The sequence below is a fragment of the Ipomoea triloba genome, chromosome 10 (genome assembly GCF_003576645.1).
Source record: "Ipomoea triloba cultivar NCNSP0323 chromosome 10, ASM357664v1".
Lineage (NCBI taxonomy): Eukaryota > Viridiplantae > Streptophyta > Magnoliopsida > Solanales > Convolvulaceae > Ipomoea > Ipomoea triloba.
Genome location: NC_044925.1, coordinates 29,254,723 through 29,272,027, shown reverse-complemented (window position 1 = coordinate 29,272,027; position 17,305 = coordinate 29,254,723). Strand labels below are relative to the sequence as shown.

At 39.9% G+C, this 17,305-nt stretch overlaps 1 protein-coding gene across 10 annotated transcripts; it reads left to right on the top strand.

Moving 5' to 3' along the window:
* The first annotated feature begins 9,309 nt into the window (after nt 1-9,309).
* On the top strand, nt 9,310-16,975 carry LOC116032427 (coilin-like). Of its 10 annotated transcripts, none has more exons than XM_031274977.1 (23): nt 9,310-9,611; nt 9,969-10,033; nt 10,126-10,359; nt 10,493-10,678; nt 10,936-11,005; nt 12,352-12,453; nt 12,582-12,647; nt 12,726-12,758; nt 12,847-12,912; nt 12,994-13,026; nt 13,115-13,180; nt 13,754-13,816; nt 13,919-13,969; nt 14,064-14,123; nt 14,225-14,278; nt 14,373-14,553; nt 14,993-15,024; nt 15,301-15,510; nt 15,714-15,785; nt 15,871-16,020; nt 16,130-16,271; nt 16,365-16,415; nt 16,513-16,975. In XM_031274977.1, the coding sequence occupies exons 1-23, from the start codon at nt 9,417-9,419 to the stop codon at nt 16,692-16,694; spliced, it is 2,364 nt and encodes a 787-aa protein (XP_031130837.1). In that variant the 5' UTR covers nt 9,310-9,416; the 3' UTR covers nt 16,695-16,975. The 10 variants fall into 10 exon arrangements, with proteins under 10 accessions (XP_031130837.1, XP_031130835.1, XP_031130830.1 ...); XM_031274975.1 differs by having other exon boundaries at nt 13,916-13,969; XM_031274970.1 differs by having other exon boundaries at nt 13,904-13,969.
* Nucleotides 16,976-17,305: the final 330 nt, after the last annotated feature.

The following is a 17,305-nucleotide window of genomic DNA, read 5'->3' as shown; positions in this document are numbered from 1 at the left end:
ATTCTAAATATAAAGCTATGAATAATACAATTTACAATGCAAAATTATTGTTTACAAAGTTACGAACTCCAAAAGTTCTTATTTTGCATTTTTCACCAAGCGCATGCAGGCTGCTAGCTCTGTTGAGAAAATTGTTCGGTGCTCAGGTCCGATTAGGTTCGAAATCCGCCGATTATCATGCAAATTGATACCAATATAGAAGGGTGAAGATCGGTTCATATTGCCTTGTCGGTCGGAGGAGCTTGGACGATCAAGGTTGGGTATAGCTCCATTGCGTGCATTACTTCCCGAGCATCTCTGAATCTTACTTATTCGACTTGCAGCACGGTTTCGCCCGGAATCCAGATTATAGCATTATAAAGGCGATTTACGTTAATCTAGTCGGCCACTTGAGGTGGAAGAAACAGTGATCGGCTCTATGATCTTTTACGTGTACCCGAGCTCCGGGCCAATCCAGTTCCGGTCACAGGTAGGGCCAATGGGGTTCCCGATCGATTCACTACACTGCTCGCTTGGTGGTTAGTAAAGACAACATCGAGGAACGCAGTCTACAATGACTAGTCAACAAGGTGGAGCCACCACCTTCCCGCTTCCAACACTAGAAATGATCGTTTGCGTTGTTGACGTAGTGCCCAGGGACACTGCTCATTTGACCGGGAAATAACAAGACTGCCGATGGGAAAGTAACGCCATGTTCTTTTCCTGATGGCCTCTACTACGCTTTCAAACGGCGCTATTGAACAAGTCGAGAGCTGCCATTTTGATGATGGAAGCGAGGAAACAAATCATGCCCGGTGCAATCTAAATGCAATCTATTATGTGCTAATGTTCTTCATGGAGCATCGCGCTACAAATAGTTCCTCCGGTTGGCGAAGAAAGGTGAGGCCGGGAGACCGAGCCAATTGCCAACTGCATGATCAGGCGCGCTTCCTCCCTGGTCAAGAGCCTTAGTCAGACTGGTTGAGTGTCCAGGTGACCGACCTGCTCTAATGGCCCGAGCTCCGACCGCTTCGTAGGATTTGAGGTTGGCACCACATTTCCCGTTTACCGAGCTGATGGCCAGAGTTGAGTATGTGAACTTTGGGTTGGTTTTCGAACGGACGAGTGCATGGTTTCCGATCAGCGTACACTGGCCAAAACTCCAAACTTCTAAACACATAAGCTCTAGTCATGTGGCATCCGACTGCTCATCGTCGCTGCACCAAGGTTCTGACTGAAGGTCGAACCTGCTCAGATTCCCTACTACAAGCAAAAGTGGAATGCAAGAGGAAAAGTTGGCGGCTTCAACTAGGCATGCTCGACAACGGTTCTCGAAATCTTTTTGGGGGTAACCAGAGCCTGCAACGGCCGTTCAGAGGATTGGTTAGTTAACAATATGGAGCTGTCACCTCTGCGATCCTCCTACTTCGACCATTTTTCTCGGTTGTTGCATAACAGAGCTCGGAAAGTATAATACTAACTCATGCGTGTACCCAACCATAACAAGGAGTGACAATCGAGGGAGCTCGGAGAGTCGAACTCGGTGATTGTCGAAGTCTTCCCGGCGAGAGTCCGTATTGCGATCTGGTTGACCATGCGGCTAGACCGAAGACGCCCTGATTCTTTACCGAATGGGAATAGTTCGAGTCCAGTCACCGTGTTCATGATCAATATACCTATCAACGGGTGGAGTTACGATGGTTGCAGGAGGGACGACCAATTTTATGATGGAGACTGGGAGGTGAATCACGTTAGGTGTAATCTTAAATGATTATAAGATTGCGTTGGTAAGCACGTAAGCACAAATATGCTCCGACCACGACCTGGAATCCGCTCCAGTCCAAAATTTTAGCGAAGATTATTCTCAGCACCTTTCCAAGGCTGACTAAGCAACTATGCTCCAATCAGTGTGACTAAGCAATTATGCTCAGTGGTTGCTGGGAGTTTTTGGTCAACAGGATCAAGATTTCATCATATGATAAATTTTAAAGGCGGGAGATCGAGCAAACACACCCATCTGGATCTAGACCACCACCTGGAACCCAAGCTTGTCGCAATTGGGGTAGGGAAACCAGACTCGTGTTCGACTATGCTAACTTGTCCCGAAGTGGCTTATTAAGAATTGATTTAGTAGGAAGGTCAAAATGTTCCTGATACTGCTACGAATCAGTCATGCTCGGGGAAAAAGGGTGACTGACTGTCTTGGCCTAGAAGTTGACGACTTACTACCCAAGGATGGAGATATGAACTTGTATTTATCGCCAGGAATCAAATTTGTTTCGACTTGCTCAAGAGCTTTGGCGGTCAGTAACGAGTGTGACTGGAGCTAAGATTTCCTACCCTTTGATCGTGGCTGGTCGGGAAATGCACCCAATTGGCTCGTCAATCAAAATAATTCTACCGATCATCTACGTGCTCTATTTCCAGTCTCCTGACCTCGCCTCAGTGATGAATTTATTCACCAGAGTTCGGTTTCTCCGAGCATGCTTCTCGAGCTATCATCTGGAAAAATATCGTTGAGCATTCGGCTCGGAGCTGACCAGGAGACTGAAGCGACCGGGATCATCATGCTATTGCAATAGCTCTAGACGGCGATCTTCATACAAAACTGCCGACCTCCATCTGAAATTGGTTCCGCGTTGTATGCATGCTCAGAAATTGACGATCGATTCAGGGAAGGTCGCGAGAATGGTAGCTGCTCGGGAAATAAACATTGGGAAGTCTGCTCGGAATTATGTCATCGGCCGTTGCTCGGCAAGTTTAAACGAAGCAGAGTTCAGACTCCAATATCTTGCTTGGAAAACTTTAACGTGGAAACTTTGGATTACCACTAAAACCGATGGATGCTGTGGAACATAACGAAGGTCGACAGCTCGGAATGTCTGGGGAGCACGGGTCTTTAATCACTACACTTCGACTACCCGGGAAAATGTCGAGAATGTTATCTGCTAGTAGCAAACCTGGAGGATCACCTTAACCCGTGTGCGTGCCCTGACATCTCAATAACACATCTTCTGCATGTGACCGGGTGAGTGCACACCTCTTATTCCCTTGATGCTATGCAGATCAAACTCAATGAAGTCCATGGCCGGGAGCCTCCTGGTTAAGAACTGAGCACCATGATGTAAAATTGGTGACCACATCGAAGCATCCAATGTAGAGATTGTGTTGGTAGGCATACAAACACATGAGAGCTTCTTCCACATTGTTGAGTTAATCCCAGGCTCAAAATCATGAAAGGCTCAGTGGGTTTATCTCGGTCATGCCTGAGTCTCAAATTGGTCTTTGACAAAGTTGGGAGCTTACTGTATCACAACTCTTAGTACCAGGTCAATCACTGCTCTAATCTTCAAATTTTCCCTTCAAAGAGGGGTTCATGCATATTAAAAGTGTGTTGAGTAGTTTGATGAAGACTCGAATGGGCGCTGATGAAGCTTTCAACTACGAACCAATTTTAAGCAGGGAAATTAATAGTGATCGAGCTCGGTGTTCAGTACACGCCTTCATGAATACAAGCCGGTGTAGATTAATGACATACTGAGGTCGGAAGCCCCGAGCTCGTCAACTAAAGGTCGGGAAACCATCCAAATGACTGCTTTGGATGTTGACAGTGTACCATAAATTTCATTCTGGTTGCTCCAAATTCATTCCTAGCTTGATTGATTGCCACTGCTTTAGACTACTTTGGTGCTCAATAACGAGTTGGATTGATGCTGACGTTTCCCGTCCTTTGATCGTGGATGGTTGACTTTAGCTTGGCGATGCTTTGTTCTTCAATCTACTGAATTAGCAGTGACTGCAGTAATGACCGGAATACTGAAGATATAATTTAGGCGAAGGTCGAGAATTATATTCCCTGAACATCCCTTCTGATGGCATATTCTCTGGCCATGCTTGCAAATGAGAACACACACCCTCTTAATATTGTGCGATGGCAGGCAAAAACGAACAATATTGAGTGACGATGATTCCTTGGTTGAGTGGTAATCAAAGCTACCAACCACATGAGCGCTTGACAACTGAATCTGACCAAAGTCTTGGAACAATCATGTTGTACAATCTTGATGATTATACACTCGGATTCGGTGGTCGATCCTTTGGAGTCGGTCGTTTGTCGCTAGCTGCCCGGGAACTCTATAGCATTGACGGTTGCTCTACTTTGGTATGGTTGGGAGAAGAGGCATCGACCGTTTGCTTCGAAGAATAATGCCACACTAGCAACACTCCCAACATTGACTTGAAACTGGGTTCGAATTATCAGCTTGAGGAAATTGGGGGCGTGGCTATCTGCTCGAAAGCTATTAAGGATTGATTTGCTGCATAATGGCCGTTTCGATCACACTTGCTTGGTCGGGATCGAAGCTAAGAAAACCACCCAGAGATGTAATGTATGCTCAGAAGTGAAGGGTTGTCAGCCTGCTCGTTGAGGTTGAACGGCGAGAGACTAACCATTGGACGAGTTCGATCTGAAAGCTCGAGCAATTAAACACTTACTGCTTTTTTTTTTTGAAACGTAAACGTAGCTATTCCATTAATTCATAACATAAAACGTTTACATCAATGATCAATGAAATGGTAAACCATTCCTTACAGTCAGACATAGAAACAACTTTTCTAACTATGCTATAGAAAACTTGAATCACAGACTGTTTCATAACTATGAAGCTATGTTCCTTCAGGGAGCTTAAAACTTCATCAAATATCTGGGTCTTCGTCATCATTCTTTTTTGCTCACCCAAGATAAGATCAACACTTGTCGAAATCAAACTAAACGATTTATGCTAATGAAAATGAAAAACTCGTGAAAGTAACGAGAGGAAAATTGCTCGTGAAACTAACGAGAGGAAAACACAATAATAGAGAAAATAAAAAGTGGGTAAAGTCAAAGTAGGGTTGGGAGTTCAAGACTACCAACACAAACCCCAATACCTACCTACTATTATTTTATTCAAAGGGAGAGAAAACGGAAGAAGAAGATCTGTGGCGGTGGTCGGAGGCGGATGAAACTGCGACGGTGGTTGTGGCGGAAGAAGAGCGAGAGCAAACATAGAAGGTGACCAAAACCGCTGGCTCGAAGCTCCATTAGAGCTCCGGCCTGAGGCCGGCAGTGGAAGCCGGAGTTGAGCAGCAGAGAAAGGCGTTTGGTTTTAGAGAGAAAAGGGAGGCAGCATTAGGGTTTCGGAATACCAAAAAACACTTATTGCTTAGTCACATACTAATTAGCAAAACTAGGTGCTTCATCTAATCTCGCCCATCTGATGATGATGGATTGGATACAGCTTGACATTCGCAGAACTCCACTTCTATCGAAGCCAATGGATTAAGAGGACAAAAGAAGCTTGGTAGAGAATATCGTACTGTAATATCGATCTTGGGAACTTGAAGAACTCGGACTTGGCGTAGCAGACAGAGATCATTTAGAAATCTTTTAATGACTTTCATGTACACGGAGGTTGGGAACCGGGAGGCAGGAAGACCATTTCGATGACCGACCACAAGAGCGTGTATCATTTTTCCTTTTAATTTAATTTTCTTCTCCCTTTTATCTTTCTTTCCACTGTCTCGATTTTCACACCCCACCACCACATGCAGCTAGTAAACGACTTTGTCTTTCTTCTCTCCCAATGCAACTTGAAAACTCCCATTCCCAGCATAGAAGCAAGAATGCAAGATGGAGGAGTAAAGCAAATACCCAACCTGCAATGTTTCATTCTCAATATACATTTTAACAAAGTGAACGGAGTAGATGGCGATACACATCAAGCCTGCTGCTGCCATCCTCCTGCTACCATCACGATGCCGGCAACCTCAAACTAGGATTACAATACTGGCGACAGGCCGGTCTAGCGTCGGACAGTCATTTCTCGAGAAAAGGAGGAGACGAAGACGAGGCAGAGGCTGGATAAGTCTACTTCTCTTTGTGCTTGATTTTCCTCAAATTTGTTGCAACCACTTTGTGCGGCTCGTAACTAGTTTGTTGATTTGAAATATTTGGTTATTGCATGTAATCAAAACCTCAAATTTGTTGGTGGAGAGACGAGGGACTAACGAGAAGAAAACACAAGCAGAACGTAAGCCCAACATGCAAGCAAAATTCTTCCTATCAGCTGAATGAAGACCCCTCTACTCGATCAAATTTCTGGAATTTGAAGGTTGAGGAACATAGCTTCCTTGCCGGATCCCCACGGACGGCAGCATTTGATAGAACTAAATTCTCATGTAATGCATTGTAATACATAAATGAGAAACCCTAGATCTATAGTTTCCCAAATCGGAAGGGTAGATAATTATCGGCTAATTATGAAATTGGTCTACAAACTGTTCATATTAGTGAAATAACACTAAAAAATGATATGAATTTAAAGAATTTGAGGAACAATTTCAATAAAAACTAAAAAGTTGTGAGAGAAGTTTACCTAATTTAGAGGGTCGTAGATGACAAACAATGCTTAATCGCACCTTAGAGCTTACATACTAAGAGTATGCCTTCCAGATTTGAATAATTTTGAAAGTAGATAGGTATGAGTTGCAGAAATCGAGTGTGAGAGAAAGAGAGAATGGCGAAATGAGAGGGGGGGTTAGGCGATGAACACGAAGAACAGAAGCTGGAATGACCTAGACTCCAATCTTTTGGTTTATATACATACATACATACATACATATACATACATACATACATACATATATATATATATATATATATATATATATATATATATATATATATATATATGTATGTATTACACGCGTAGCAACTATCGTATATACATTACGCGTAGCAACTATCGTATATACATTACACGTACATATACATAATTTATATATTTATATATATCTTTACATATATAAATATGTATTTTATATTATAATGCGCCTAACTAAGAATTTGAGATTAAATACAATGGAACCTGGTTTGCATCAAGAGAAATTGGAACAATTTGTTAATTGGCTTGCTTCAATAGGTGATTGTACTATTGGAGAAGATAACGATGGTTACGTTGGTTTGATATCCCATCAGAATTGTTGTTGAAGTAAACTAGTGATCTTATTTCCACTATTGTTTGAAGTACGTTCCCCAACTTTACTAGTGGCAACATTGATGGTAGTTGTTTTAAGAGCAGTGTAATTCTAGCACCAACATTAGAGGTGGTCAATGAAGTTAATCAATATATGTCAAACTTAACTGAATGGGGAATGAAAGACACATCTTAGTTCTGACACAACCTGTAAAGCAAATGGTTCCAGTTCAGTACTTGCAGATGTCCGTACACTTGAATTCTTGAATAACATACGAGCATCCGGGCTTCCAAATTATTAATTGACATTAAATGTTAGGTCACCTGTAATGTTAGTGAGAAACATTGATCATAGTCTTGGATTATGCAATGGAACTAGGCTGGTTGTAACCAAATTAGCTAACCATGTGGTTGAAGGAAGCATATTGGCAGGTCCTAACGTTGGGACGAAGGTATAATTGCTAGAATGACTAACACCCCATCAGACCTAAGATTGTCTTTCAAGTTAAGAAGACAATTTCCACTCATTCTCTCATATGCAATGACTATCAACAAGAGTCAAGAACAAACGCGTTCCAATGTTGGATTGATACTAAAGAAATAAGTTTTTGTGCATGGACAATTATATGTAGCTGCACTAAGAATAAGTCAACCAGATAGACTCAAAATTTTAGTTTGTTATGAATCAAAACAAAATTGTAGTTCTACTACTAATACTTTTTCAAAGAGATTTTAATAATTTAATAATTAATAATATTATATTCTCTTATTTTATTTTTCACCAATAATTCATTTTACTTTATATATTATCCATCCGTGCATTGCACGGGTCAATAACTAGTTTTTATTACATATCAAAATTTTAATATTTTAAATATTTAGTTCGTGCATAGTGCCATAGAACATAGTATAAGTGGCATAGAGTTAATTCCAGCAATAGTCCCCCGACTATGTTGATTTTCCAAAATTGGTCATCGACTTTTAATTTGGACGAAAAAAGACACTTGACTATTGAATTTGTTCCACCAATAGTCCTTCCATTTATGTCCAGTTAGTTAGGCGTTAAGTGTGAGGGTAAATGAGTCTTTTCATTATATAGGCTTCTTCTTCCTCCATTCCTCCTCCATTCCAGTGTATCACAGCAATGGTCCTTCCCCTTGCATGCTCCTTTTAACTAGAGGCCAAACCCAAACGAAAGCATAATCTCATATTCTCAGCATGTATTAAGGTGACTTGTTTTTTTTTTTTTTTTTTTTTTTTTTTTTTGAAAACTGCTTTGTTTTCAGTAGTCAACATAAAATTGAATTAATATTACCCTGAGTTCCTTTTCGTCGTCTGGGTTTGCGTTTTCTTCTTCTCTACGTTTTTCCTACGGCGGTGAACGACGAGAGACAAGAGACGGTGAGTGTGTTCCTTCCCCCTCTCTTCGCGCTGGAAGTAGTCGATCGAGACCATATCAGGCTGACCATCGGCTGCGATGTGATCGGCGGCGCATCCTAAAGGTTGAGGCGAGAAACGGCGTGCATAGCAGGGTGCCTCGACTCTCCGATCGGAGAACTCCGCATGTGGCCAGATTCATTTCTCCAGATCAGGCCGGCGAGAGGCGGAGTAAGTGTAGATCTCTCTGCCCTGGGATCAGCTAGTGACCCTGACCAGGTCAGGTCGGTTGCGTCACAGCCGGTGATCCAGCCAAGACCAGTCACCATTTTGAAAGCGACGATCAATCTTCACTTCGCACTCCTTATCGGCGCATCCCTTTCGCGTAGGTCTAGACCAGCGCCGCCGTCGGTCACACCCGAGGTGGTGTCGCGGCCCATCGGCCTTCGTTGAATTCGAGGGGAATTTTGAAGGCGGTTGTCATCGATGATCGATTTTCGTAGGCGGCTATCGGCGTCGATAATCTCAGCATAATTTCATTTGGGCTTGGGCTCTAGTTAAACTGAAGGTTGTGATAAAGGAGGTAGATGAGAAGGAGCAGGCAAGGGAAGGACCACTGCTGTGATACACTGGAATGGAGAAAGAATGGAGGAAGAAGAAGCTTATATAATGAAAAGACTCATTTACCCCACACTTAACGCCTAACAAACTGGACATAAACAGAACGACTATTGGTGGAACAAATTCAATAATCAAGTGTCTTTTTTGTCTAAATTAAAAGACGAAAACCAATTTTAAAAAATAAACATAATCGGGGGACCATTGCTGGAATTAACTCAAGTGGCATACTAGTTACTAGTAAGATAAAAAAGAGTAATTATTCAGTAATTAATGCTGGAAATATGGTTCCTTTTCATCCCTAAAAGGCGTGTTTGTTTTCATATAATTGGAAAATAGAAAAATTCACAGCTCGAGAAGCACTTGAAAAGCATACTGGGCACAAGCTCATCGACATCGGAATTCCTTCCAAGTTTTGCATGAACAATGGAGGAGACTTGTTTAAGGATCAAATTGATTTTCCATGGAGGCATTCTCAGCGATTCTCAGAAATCAGAGGGTTTCAAGAAAACCTGGCTCCTCCTAAAACCCCAGCACCATAGAACCATCTCGGACCTCTGCTCCCATATCCTTCAGCTCTTCCATCTCCATGAATCTTGCCCCGATGGCCTCCTTCTCTACGTATGCAATCTACCTTCCTCTTGTGTGTGTTGAGGATTTGTCTCAAGTACTAGAGATTTATACTGTTTGATGCTATTTGGAAAATCTAGGCAGTAGGTTGAGTTTGAACCTGATATTATATATTATTCGTGGGTGTTTTATGTTGACTATTAAGTATTATCGTTTGTTGCTTTGATTTTACGTGGATATTTCACCTTTTTCTTGCATAAGTTGTGGCAAATGACTAAACAAGTAGAGAGAAGACTGTGGGACTTGGTGGAATCAACTGAAAAATCAAATGCTTTCTGTAGTTGGGAGTTTTTGTTTGGTTTTGTTGATTCTGATGTAATATTTGCTATGGGTTATAATGCTATGCAGATGGATGAGTTTGTCTTGCCCCCATTTGAGTCCACTAGTATTCTGAAAAATAAAGATGTTATCAGGTTAGTTTAGCTTCTGAAAATTTTTCGGTCTTATTTTTACTAATTTGAATGGAAATATGTGAGTTTCTAATGTGGTATATATAATGTGGTAGTGTGAAGAGAAAACCAGTCACATCAACCATTGAATGCTATGATGTACCTGTAAATGCTGGACCTTTGCTTCTGGCAAATGAGGAATTTAACAAGGAAACTGGAGGGTATGAGAGTGAGGAACCAGAAGATGATGGTAAAATCCAGGTCCATGATACTTCTCCTCTTAAGGATAAGTTGGGTGGAGATGGTGTCTCCAAGAAAAGGAAGGCATCAGAAAAACTCCATAGCTCAAAGTATGAACTAAATTCATAGTATTATATATGGGTCCCTTTTTTCTTTCTTCTCAAGTTGCTTGGTTGAAGTATGGTGGGATTTACAACTTTGAATGATCTCATGGATGATTTGCTTGATCTTTGTTGACCACAGGAAGAAGAAAAAGTGTTCAGAAGTTGAGGAGCCTGATATTGATGTTCAGGTTGAGCATGCTAAGAAACTCCAATTAGTTGTGACAGGGAAAAAGAGTAAGCACAAGAAGCAGAAAATATCTGACTCAAAGGAGAAGGATAATGTCAAAATGAGTGAAGATAATGTTACTACACCTGTCACAAACAAGTATGTGTTACTAAGCTTGACCATTCCCATTCTTGAATTGATTGTAAGACTGCTCTAAATGAGGTTTGTCATAGATGAGATTGAAGCTTGAGCTCTTACTATATGATTATCTCTTGTTAATTCCATGGCCATGCTTACCTCCTTTTATTTCAATGATTTTACTTCCTGCTTTTGTATTTGATAAGCATTTTTAAAGAATAATCTGAATATATCTGTGTATGAGAGCATTACTATTTACCTCTTGTTTGTTTACCTAGGAATGATAAGCTCCAAGAGACTGAAAAGGACAATGTGGATGCAACACCGAAGTTAGAGGAAACTCCAAAGGTCTGTAGTAATACCTGTTCCTGCAGTTATTTTGGGTATTGCTTTTCCAAATTTGGCATAAAATTGCCAGCAGAAAAACTGTTGCAGCTGTTTCTAAATCCATGGCAACATGATGTCATGATGTTATACATTACTAAATTTGCAATAAACTAGTTAATGTTTTGTTGTTTCAGAGCTTGTATAAGTGTGGGAATGTGAGTTTTCAAATGAAGTTCTTGGGGACATTTAAAATGACTTAATGCTCATATTTTACTTTGGTTTATGATTATAATCTGAAGTATACTTGTTGGATGACAAAGCTCTATAGTTGTCATCTTTTTACCCCCTTTTTGATATTTTCACTTTTTTGGGGAAAGCCTAAGCTCTCCAAAATCAAAGGCACTTGGGGTTAAATCTATTGCCACCGAAAGAAGACTGGGAGGTGGGACACATTGTTGTTAAGGCGAACATTCAAGGCGAGGTGCCATCGACCGCCTAGTTGCCTAGACGATGAGTATATATATATATATATATATATATATATATATATATATATCATATATCAATTCATAATTTAGCATTTTAGCATATAAACGTATTCTCAAATCTCAAAAATAAGTACTAAATTATGCAATAATTTACCATTTCCAGCATGTATCTTTAGATTTAGCCTACCTTTTAGGATCGTTGATGGATCGTAATTGGGGTCCACTAAGGCGAGGTTGGGAGGGTGGGAGTTGGCGTCTCAGGCTCTCAGCTACTTATTAGTAGGTTTTTTTTTATTTAAATTTTTAAGGCGAGGCGAGCTCGTTAGGCAACCGGTCTCCACCGACCGGACGCCTAGGCAACGCTTTAACAACAATGGTGGGACATATTGCCTCCAAACATAAATGAGGAATGGATAAACCCACCACTGTATAAGGAATGAGTGTGTGTAAAGACAAAATGAATGCATGATGTACACAAGGTACTGTCCATGCATTGTGCAAGAAATTACTAACGCTTTAACAACAATGGTGGGACATATTGCCAAAACCTCCAAGCATAAATGAGGAATGGATAAACCCACCACTGTATAAGGAATGAGCGTGTGTAAAGACAAAATGAATGCATGATGTACACAAGGTACTGTCCATGCACTGTGCAAGAAATTACTAACAATGAACGTAGGGAGAGGGTATACCTGTCCATATGATGCAGTATCAAAATAGTGAAATACAGTATCCAATGTTGTTCCATCTTATATTATGTTTTTTAATTTTATGCACCAACATCTTTGTATATGAATTCACTTTGATCTCAAATTTACATTGCTATATTTGCTTGACATTTTTATGATCAGCTAAAGTGCTTGCTTTATTTGGCAGCGCCGTAGTAGGAGTGCTAGAAGAAAATCTGCAAAGAGGCAGTGGTTGCGGGAAATGGCTAAAATTCAGAAGACTAGTACTGATTCTCAGTCAGAGGCACTTGTAAGTAATATAATAAGCAGATTAATATGAAGTTACTTATAAAACCATGGAATAATATATGTGCAGAGAAGCCAGCTGTGGTGATTATAGTTGACTTATACTGGCAACTCATATTCTCAATTTTGCAGAGAAACTGGAAAGAGATGCAATCTAAATCTGGAAGAGAAGAGGCAGCTGGCCAACCAAATGGACACGTAAGTAATCTCAATAAGCATAAAGCTTCTATTTCTATGGCATAGACACTGTTAATTACTCGTATCCTGAATTTTCAGATGACAAATGCTGATTCTCGATCAGAGGCGCTTGTAAGTAGTATAAAATAGTATGCAGAGATGCCTTGTTTTGCCATTATATTTGATTTCTGTTGAAAACTCATATTATCTTTTTCTGCAGAGAAATTGGAAAGAGATGCGATCTAAACCTGGAAGAGAAGTGGCAGCTGGCCAATCAAATGGACATGTGAGTAATAATCTAAATAAGCATAAAACTTCTGCTTCTTTGGTATAATTACTATTAATTACTTGTATCCTAAATTTTCAGAAAACAAATGCTGATTCTCGATCTGAGGCAATTGTAAGTGATATTAAATAATATGCAGAGATGTCACCTGTTGCCATTATATTTGATTTCTATTGGAAAACTCATTTTCTCAATTTTGCAGAGAAATTGGAAAGAGATGCAATCTAAAGCTGGTAGAGAGGAGACAGTTTGTCAATCAAACAGACATGTGAGTAAATGACATGCATAAAGCTTCTGTTCTATAGGCACCATTAAATATTGGTATCCTGCATTTTTAGAAGAGAAATGCTGATTCTTGATGAGAGGCACTTGAAAGTAATATAATATGCACTAAGAAACTATTATTTGACATTGTGTTTGATTTCTATTGGCAATATATTCTCAAGTTTTCAGAGAAATTGGAAAGAGACACATTCTAAAGCTAGGGAGGCATTTGGCCAACCAAACAGACAAGTGAATAAATTAAATATGCATAAAGCTGCCTGCTTCCTGAAAGAGGTGGCCGAGTGGGTGTTGTATATTCTTGTACCTAAAGGCCACAAGTTTGATTCTTGCCAACACCCTCTCGGTTGAGCCTATCTCACAAGGTCTTCCTAGTGAGGTTTACCTCTCCTGTGTGGTTTGTATGGGCTAGTACAGCTGTACAGAGGAGTGGGGTTTACTTAGTGCACATCGTTGGGTAGTGGTCGTGGGTTTCCTTTGTCACCCAAAAAAAAATGCATTAAGCTTCTGCTTTTGTAGTATGCAAACCACTAATTTCTTTATCCTGAATTTGCAGCAGAATTGGAAGTGGGGACAAGCTAGTGTAAGCACTGAAGAGGGTGTTAATCAACCAAATGGATGTGTGAGTTACTGATTTACGAAATATTCATAGTTTCCATTTGTCACATTGTGACTCTCAAGTCTTTAAGAGCTCATACTGAATGTGAAGCAAAACTGGAAGCAGGGACAAGCTAGAGTGAAGAGTGGACATGGTGTAAGTCCACAAAAAGGACATGTGAGTTACTAACTATGCATACAGTTTTATTCATGTTTCATACTCTGCACTATCCAGTTTTTCACACTTATTTCCTGAATTCCTGAATGGACAGAAAACTTGGAAGCAGGGACAAGCTAGGGCGAAGAGTGGAGAGGGTGTTAGTCTAGGACATGTGAGTTACTAAATGTGCATACAGTTTCTGTTTCGTTTCTGTCGAGTACTCTGGTCCTTGTTGACTTATATTATATCCTAAATGTGCATCAATATTGGAAGCAGGGACAAAGTACATCTGAAAGTAGGGAGACCTCTGATCAGCCGAGGGGACTTGTGAGTAATCGAATACGGAGTACATGTAAATCTTTTTGTTCTGTCACATACCTCCCTACCTACCATTCATGTCTGAATCAAAACATCTTTGCAGCTAAATTGGAATGAATTGCTTGCCAATGATATGGTTAAAGATGCAGAGAAACACACACAATCAGATACTAACAACAATTCCTGTGATAATCCAAATCAAAATGGTGATAGTGAAGATGAAACTGAAGTTGTTCCTGTTGAAATAAGGCCAGGACATATCCGATTTGAGCCACTGGGGAAAGGTCTTTCACTTTCATATCTTGGTGTTGTTTCCATACTTCTCTTAGACAAATTGTTTGCTTTAAAAGCTGTATGCTGACTACATAGTTGAACTTTATTCAATTGGATGAGTGATTTGTAGTCCAATTATTTGATGCTTGGAGTAATAAGACTCGGAACTTTTTTTTTTGGCCTCATTTTCAATTTCTCCTGCATAGCCACTCAACTCTCATTACATAAAAGGATTTTAAAAAGGTTCTTTAAATCCCCAGTTAATAGTTTCATTAGTAGTTTATGTTTGAACTTAAGATTTTGTATAGCTATCTGTACTTTTCTTAATCCAATTTTCCCTACTTTTCCCTGCCTTTTGCTGAACTATGATTTATGACCTGATTGCTTGAAAACTATTGCATGGTGTATTATAGTAATACTAATAATCAAAATATTTTTTCTGTGATGCAGAACGAACTGTGGAACAGAATCAATTAAACATGGTATGTTGATTCCATTTTTTATCAAGATGCTCATCTCATTCGTGAGTAAACTTTTTGTTGTTTCAATGTTTTCCATCCGATAGTTCTGTATCTCACTTAGTGGAAACCTGAAGTGAGACAAAACTATCTAGTAATTGATCTGCTTTAAGTTGCATAGTTTCTTTAAAATAATTTTCTTAGGCACTGCTATACTACTCACAGTTTCATTTTATTATAGTCATTAGAGTGCTGAACCATTGGTCTTCTTGTTAAGTTTCATAATGATGAATTTGTTAGTTTTGCTCTCAGGAAAATTTCAGGTGGAATGGGATCACTAGCAAGAAAAAGGGTCAGAAATGGGGCACAGAGAAATCTTCATTTTCACCAAGAAGTGAACTTAATGGTTCAAACAGAGAACAATCTGGAATGCCGAATGATGAAAAAAAAACACATTCTAATGAACCATTTGACTTTACCAAAACTCCGTTCCTCTCTAGCTATCCCAAGGTTAGTTTGTTTATTTCACTGACACATTTCTGCTTTCAGTAGATCACTGGAATGGATATTTGCTTTCTTTTTGTGACTTTTGTATATATAATGCAATTTATGATAAGAAACCTCTACGGCTATGAACCTATGACTCGTTGCTTCATGGCCTTCATAGATTTTATTTCGCATGTTTATGTGAAATTTTCTTCTCTTTTTGGTAGGAAGGTGATGTGATTGCATATAGGTTGCTTGAACTATCATCCACCTGGACCCCTGAGCTCTCCTGCTATCAGGTATTTTCCATCTCTATTAGGGTTGGTAATTTTGGTCATGCATAGGATCATGGCAACAAAGTACTGATGTTCCCTTTTGTTGAAGGTTGGGGAAGTATCATCATATGATTCTCAATCAGGTAGAGTTTCATTGATGCCAGTCCCTGAGTTTCCAATTTCTAGTAAAAAGTCAGATGGGGATGAATCTCCGGTGCAACCCAATGATTCTCTTTATAAAGAGGATGGATCATTGGAGGTAAATTAACATCCCTTCCCTAAATCCTGTGGATGACATGATATCTTCAGTCTTCTAACCTGAGCCTAGTTGCAGCCACTCAAAATTTGAAACTATAACTTGCATGCAGATAGATTTTTCGTCACTTGTTGAAGTTCGTATTCTAGAACATAAAACAAGAGTTCCTGGTAGCTCAAGTGAATGTGTGTTTGGCGACAGCTTAACCGTGTTGACTGGCACTAATGATATGCAAACAACTGCTTCCATTCCTGGTACTTGTGTTTTTTTTTGTTCTGAAATGAGCATTTCAGCTGGACATTGCTTGTTTTTCTGTGTTTCTTCACAGCATTGTTTAATGTTTGCAGAAAACAGAGATTTAATCCACGGCAATGAACAAAGGCATTCTTCCAGCAAAGGTAGTACTATGTTTCCCATTTAATCATATTTATTTATAAAGATGTGAGACTTGGCTCGGCTCGCGTCCACTCTAACATTACCCTTAATTATCCGTAGAAAATGGAGTAAACCTGTGGGAGCAATTCAGCGAAACTCTAAATGCAAAAAAGGAACAGCTTTCCAAGGAAAGTAATTGGGGTAACGGGGGGAGTTCAGGCAAGAGTTGGTCATATAAAGCATTAAGAGGCAGTGCATTAGGCCCAACAATGGCTTTTCTAAGATCGAAAAATCAGTTATGAGTAGAAACATTTACATGTATGGAGCTCATTTCTCCATTGGATGACCAATATTCCTGCTGTTTTTCCCCAGATGGAGATGATAGTCCACCGTTGGAGTTTTCCAACTAAACTATTATAGTTAACTATACCAGGAAGGCAGGAAGAATTTTTCACTCCGGAAGACAAACTAGTAAGCTAGCGAACATTGTTTGTGTAAGCAATGTTGTTTCATAATGAGTTTGCCAATTACTAGTGTGTTTCAAACCATTTGGGTTCAGTGATATTTGAACGGTTGCATACAATCACTTTGCCCCAACCCCCATCCATGGCCATGAGGGTAGAGGAATGGTTTTTCTGGTGGTTTCTTTAAGAAAGAAAAGTTGGCTGGCACCCAGAAAAGGGAATAAGTTTGTGTGCTATATTGAAGCAAAGATTGAAAAGAGAAAGTGAGTATGGTATCGTCAAGATCACTTGCCTTGTGTGCTTTACTAACGTCTGATTCTTTGCTTTCTCATGGCCACCTATTGTTAGTATTATTACTATGCTATGGACTTGTAGTTTAACAATCCTTCTTCATTGTGAGTTGTGACTACTACTGAAAGGAAACTTGTTTACTTTCAGTCCTCCCTCCC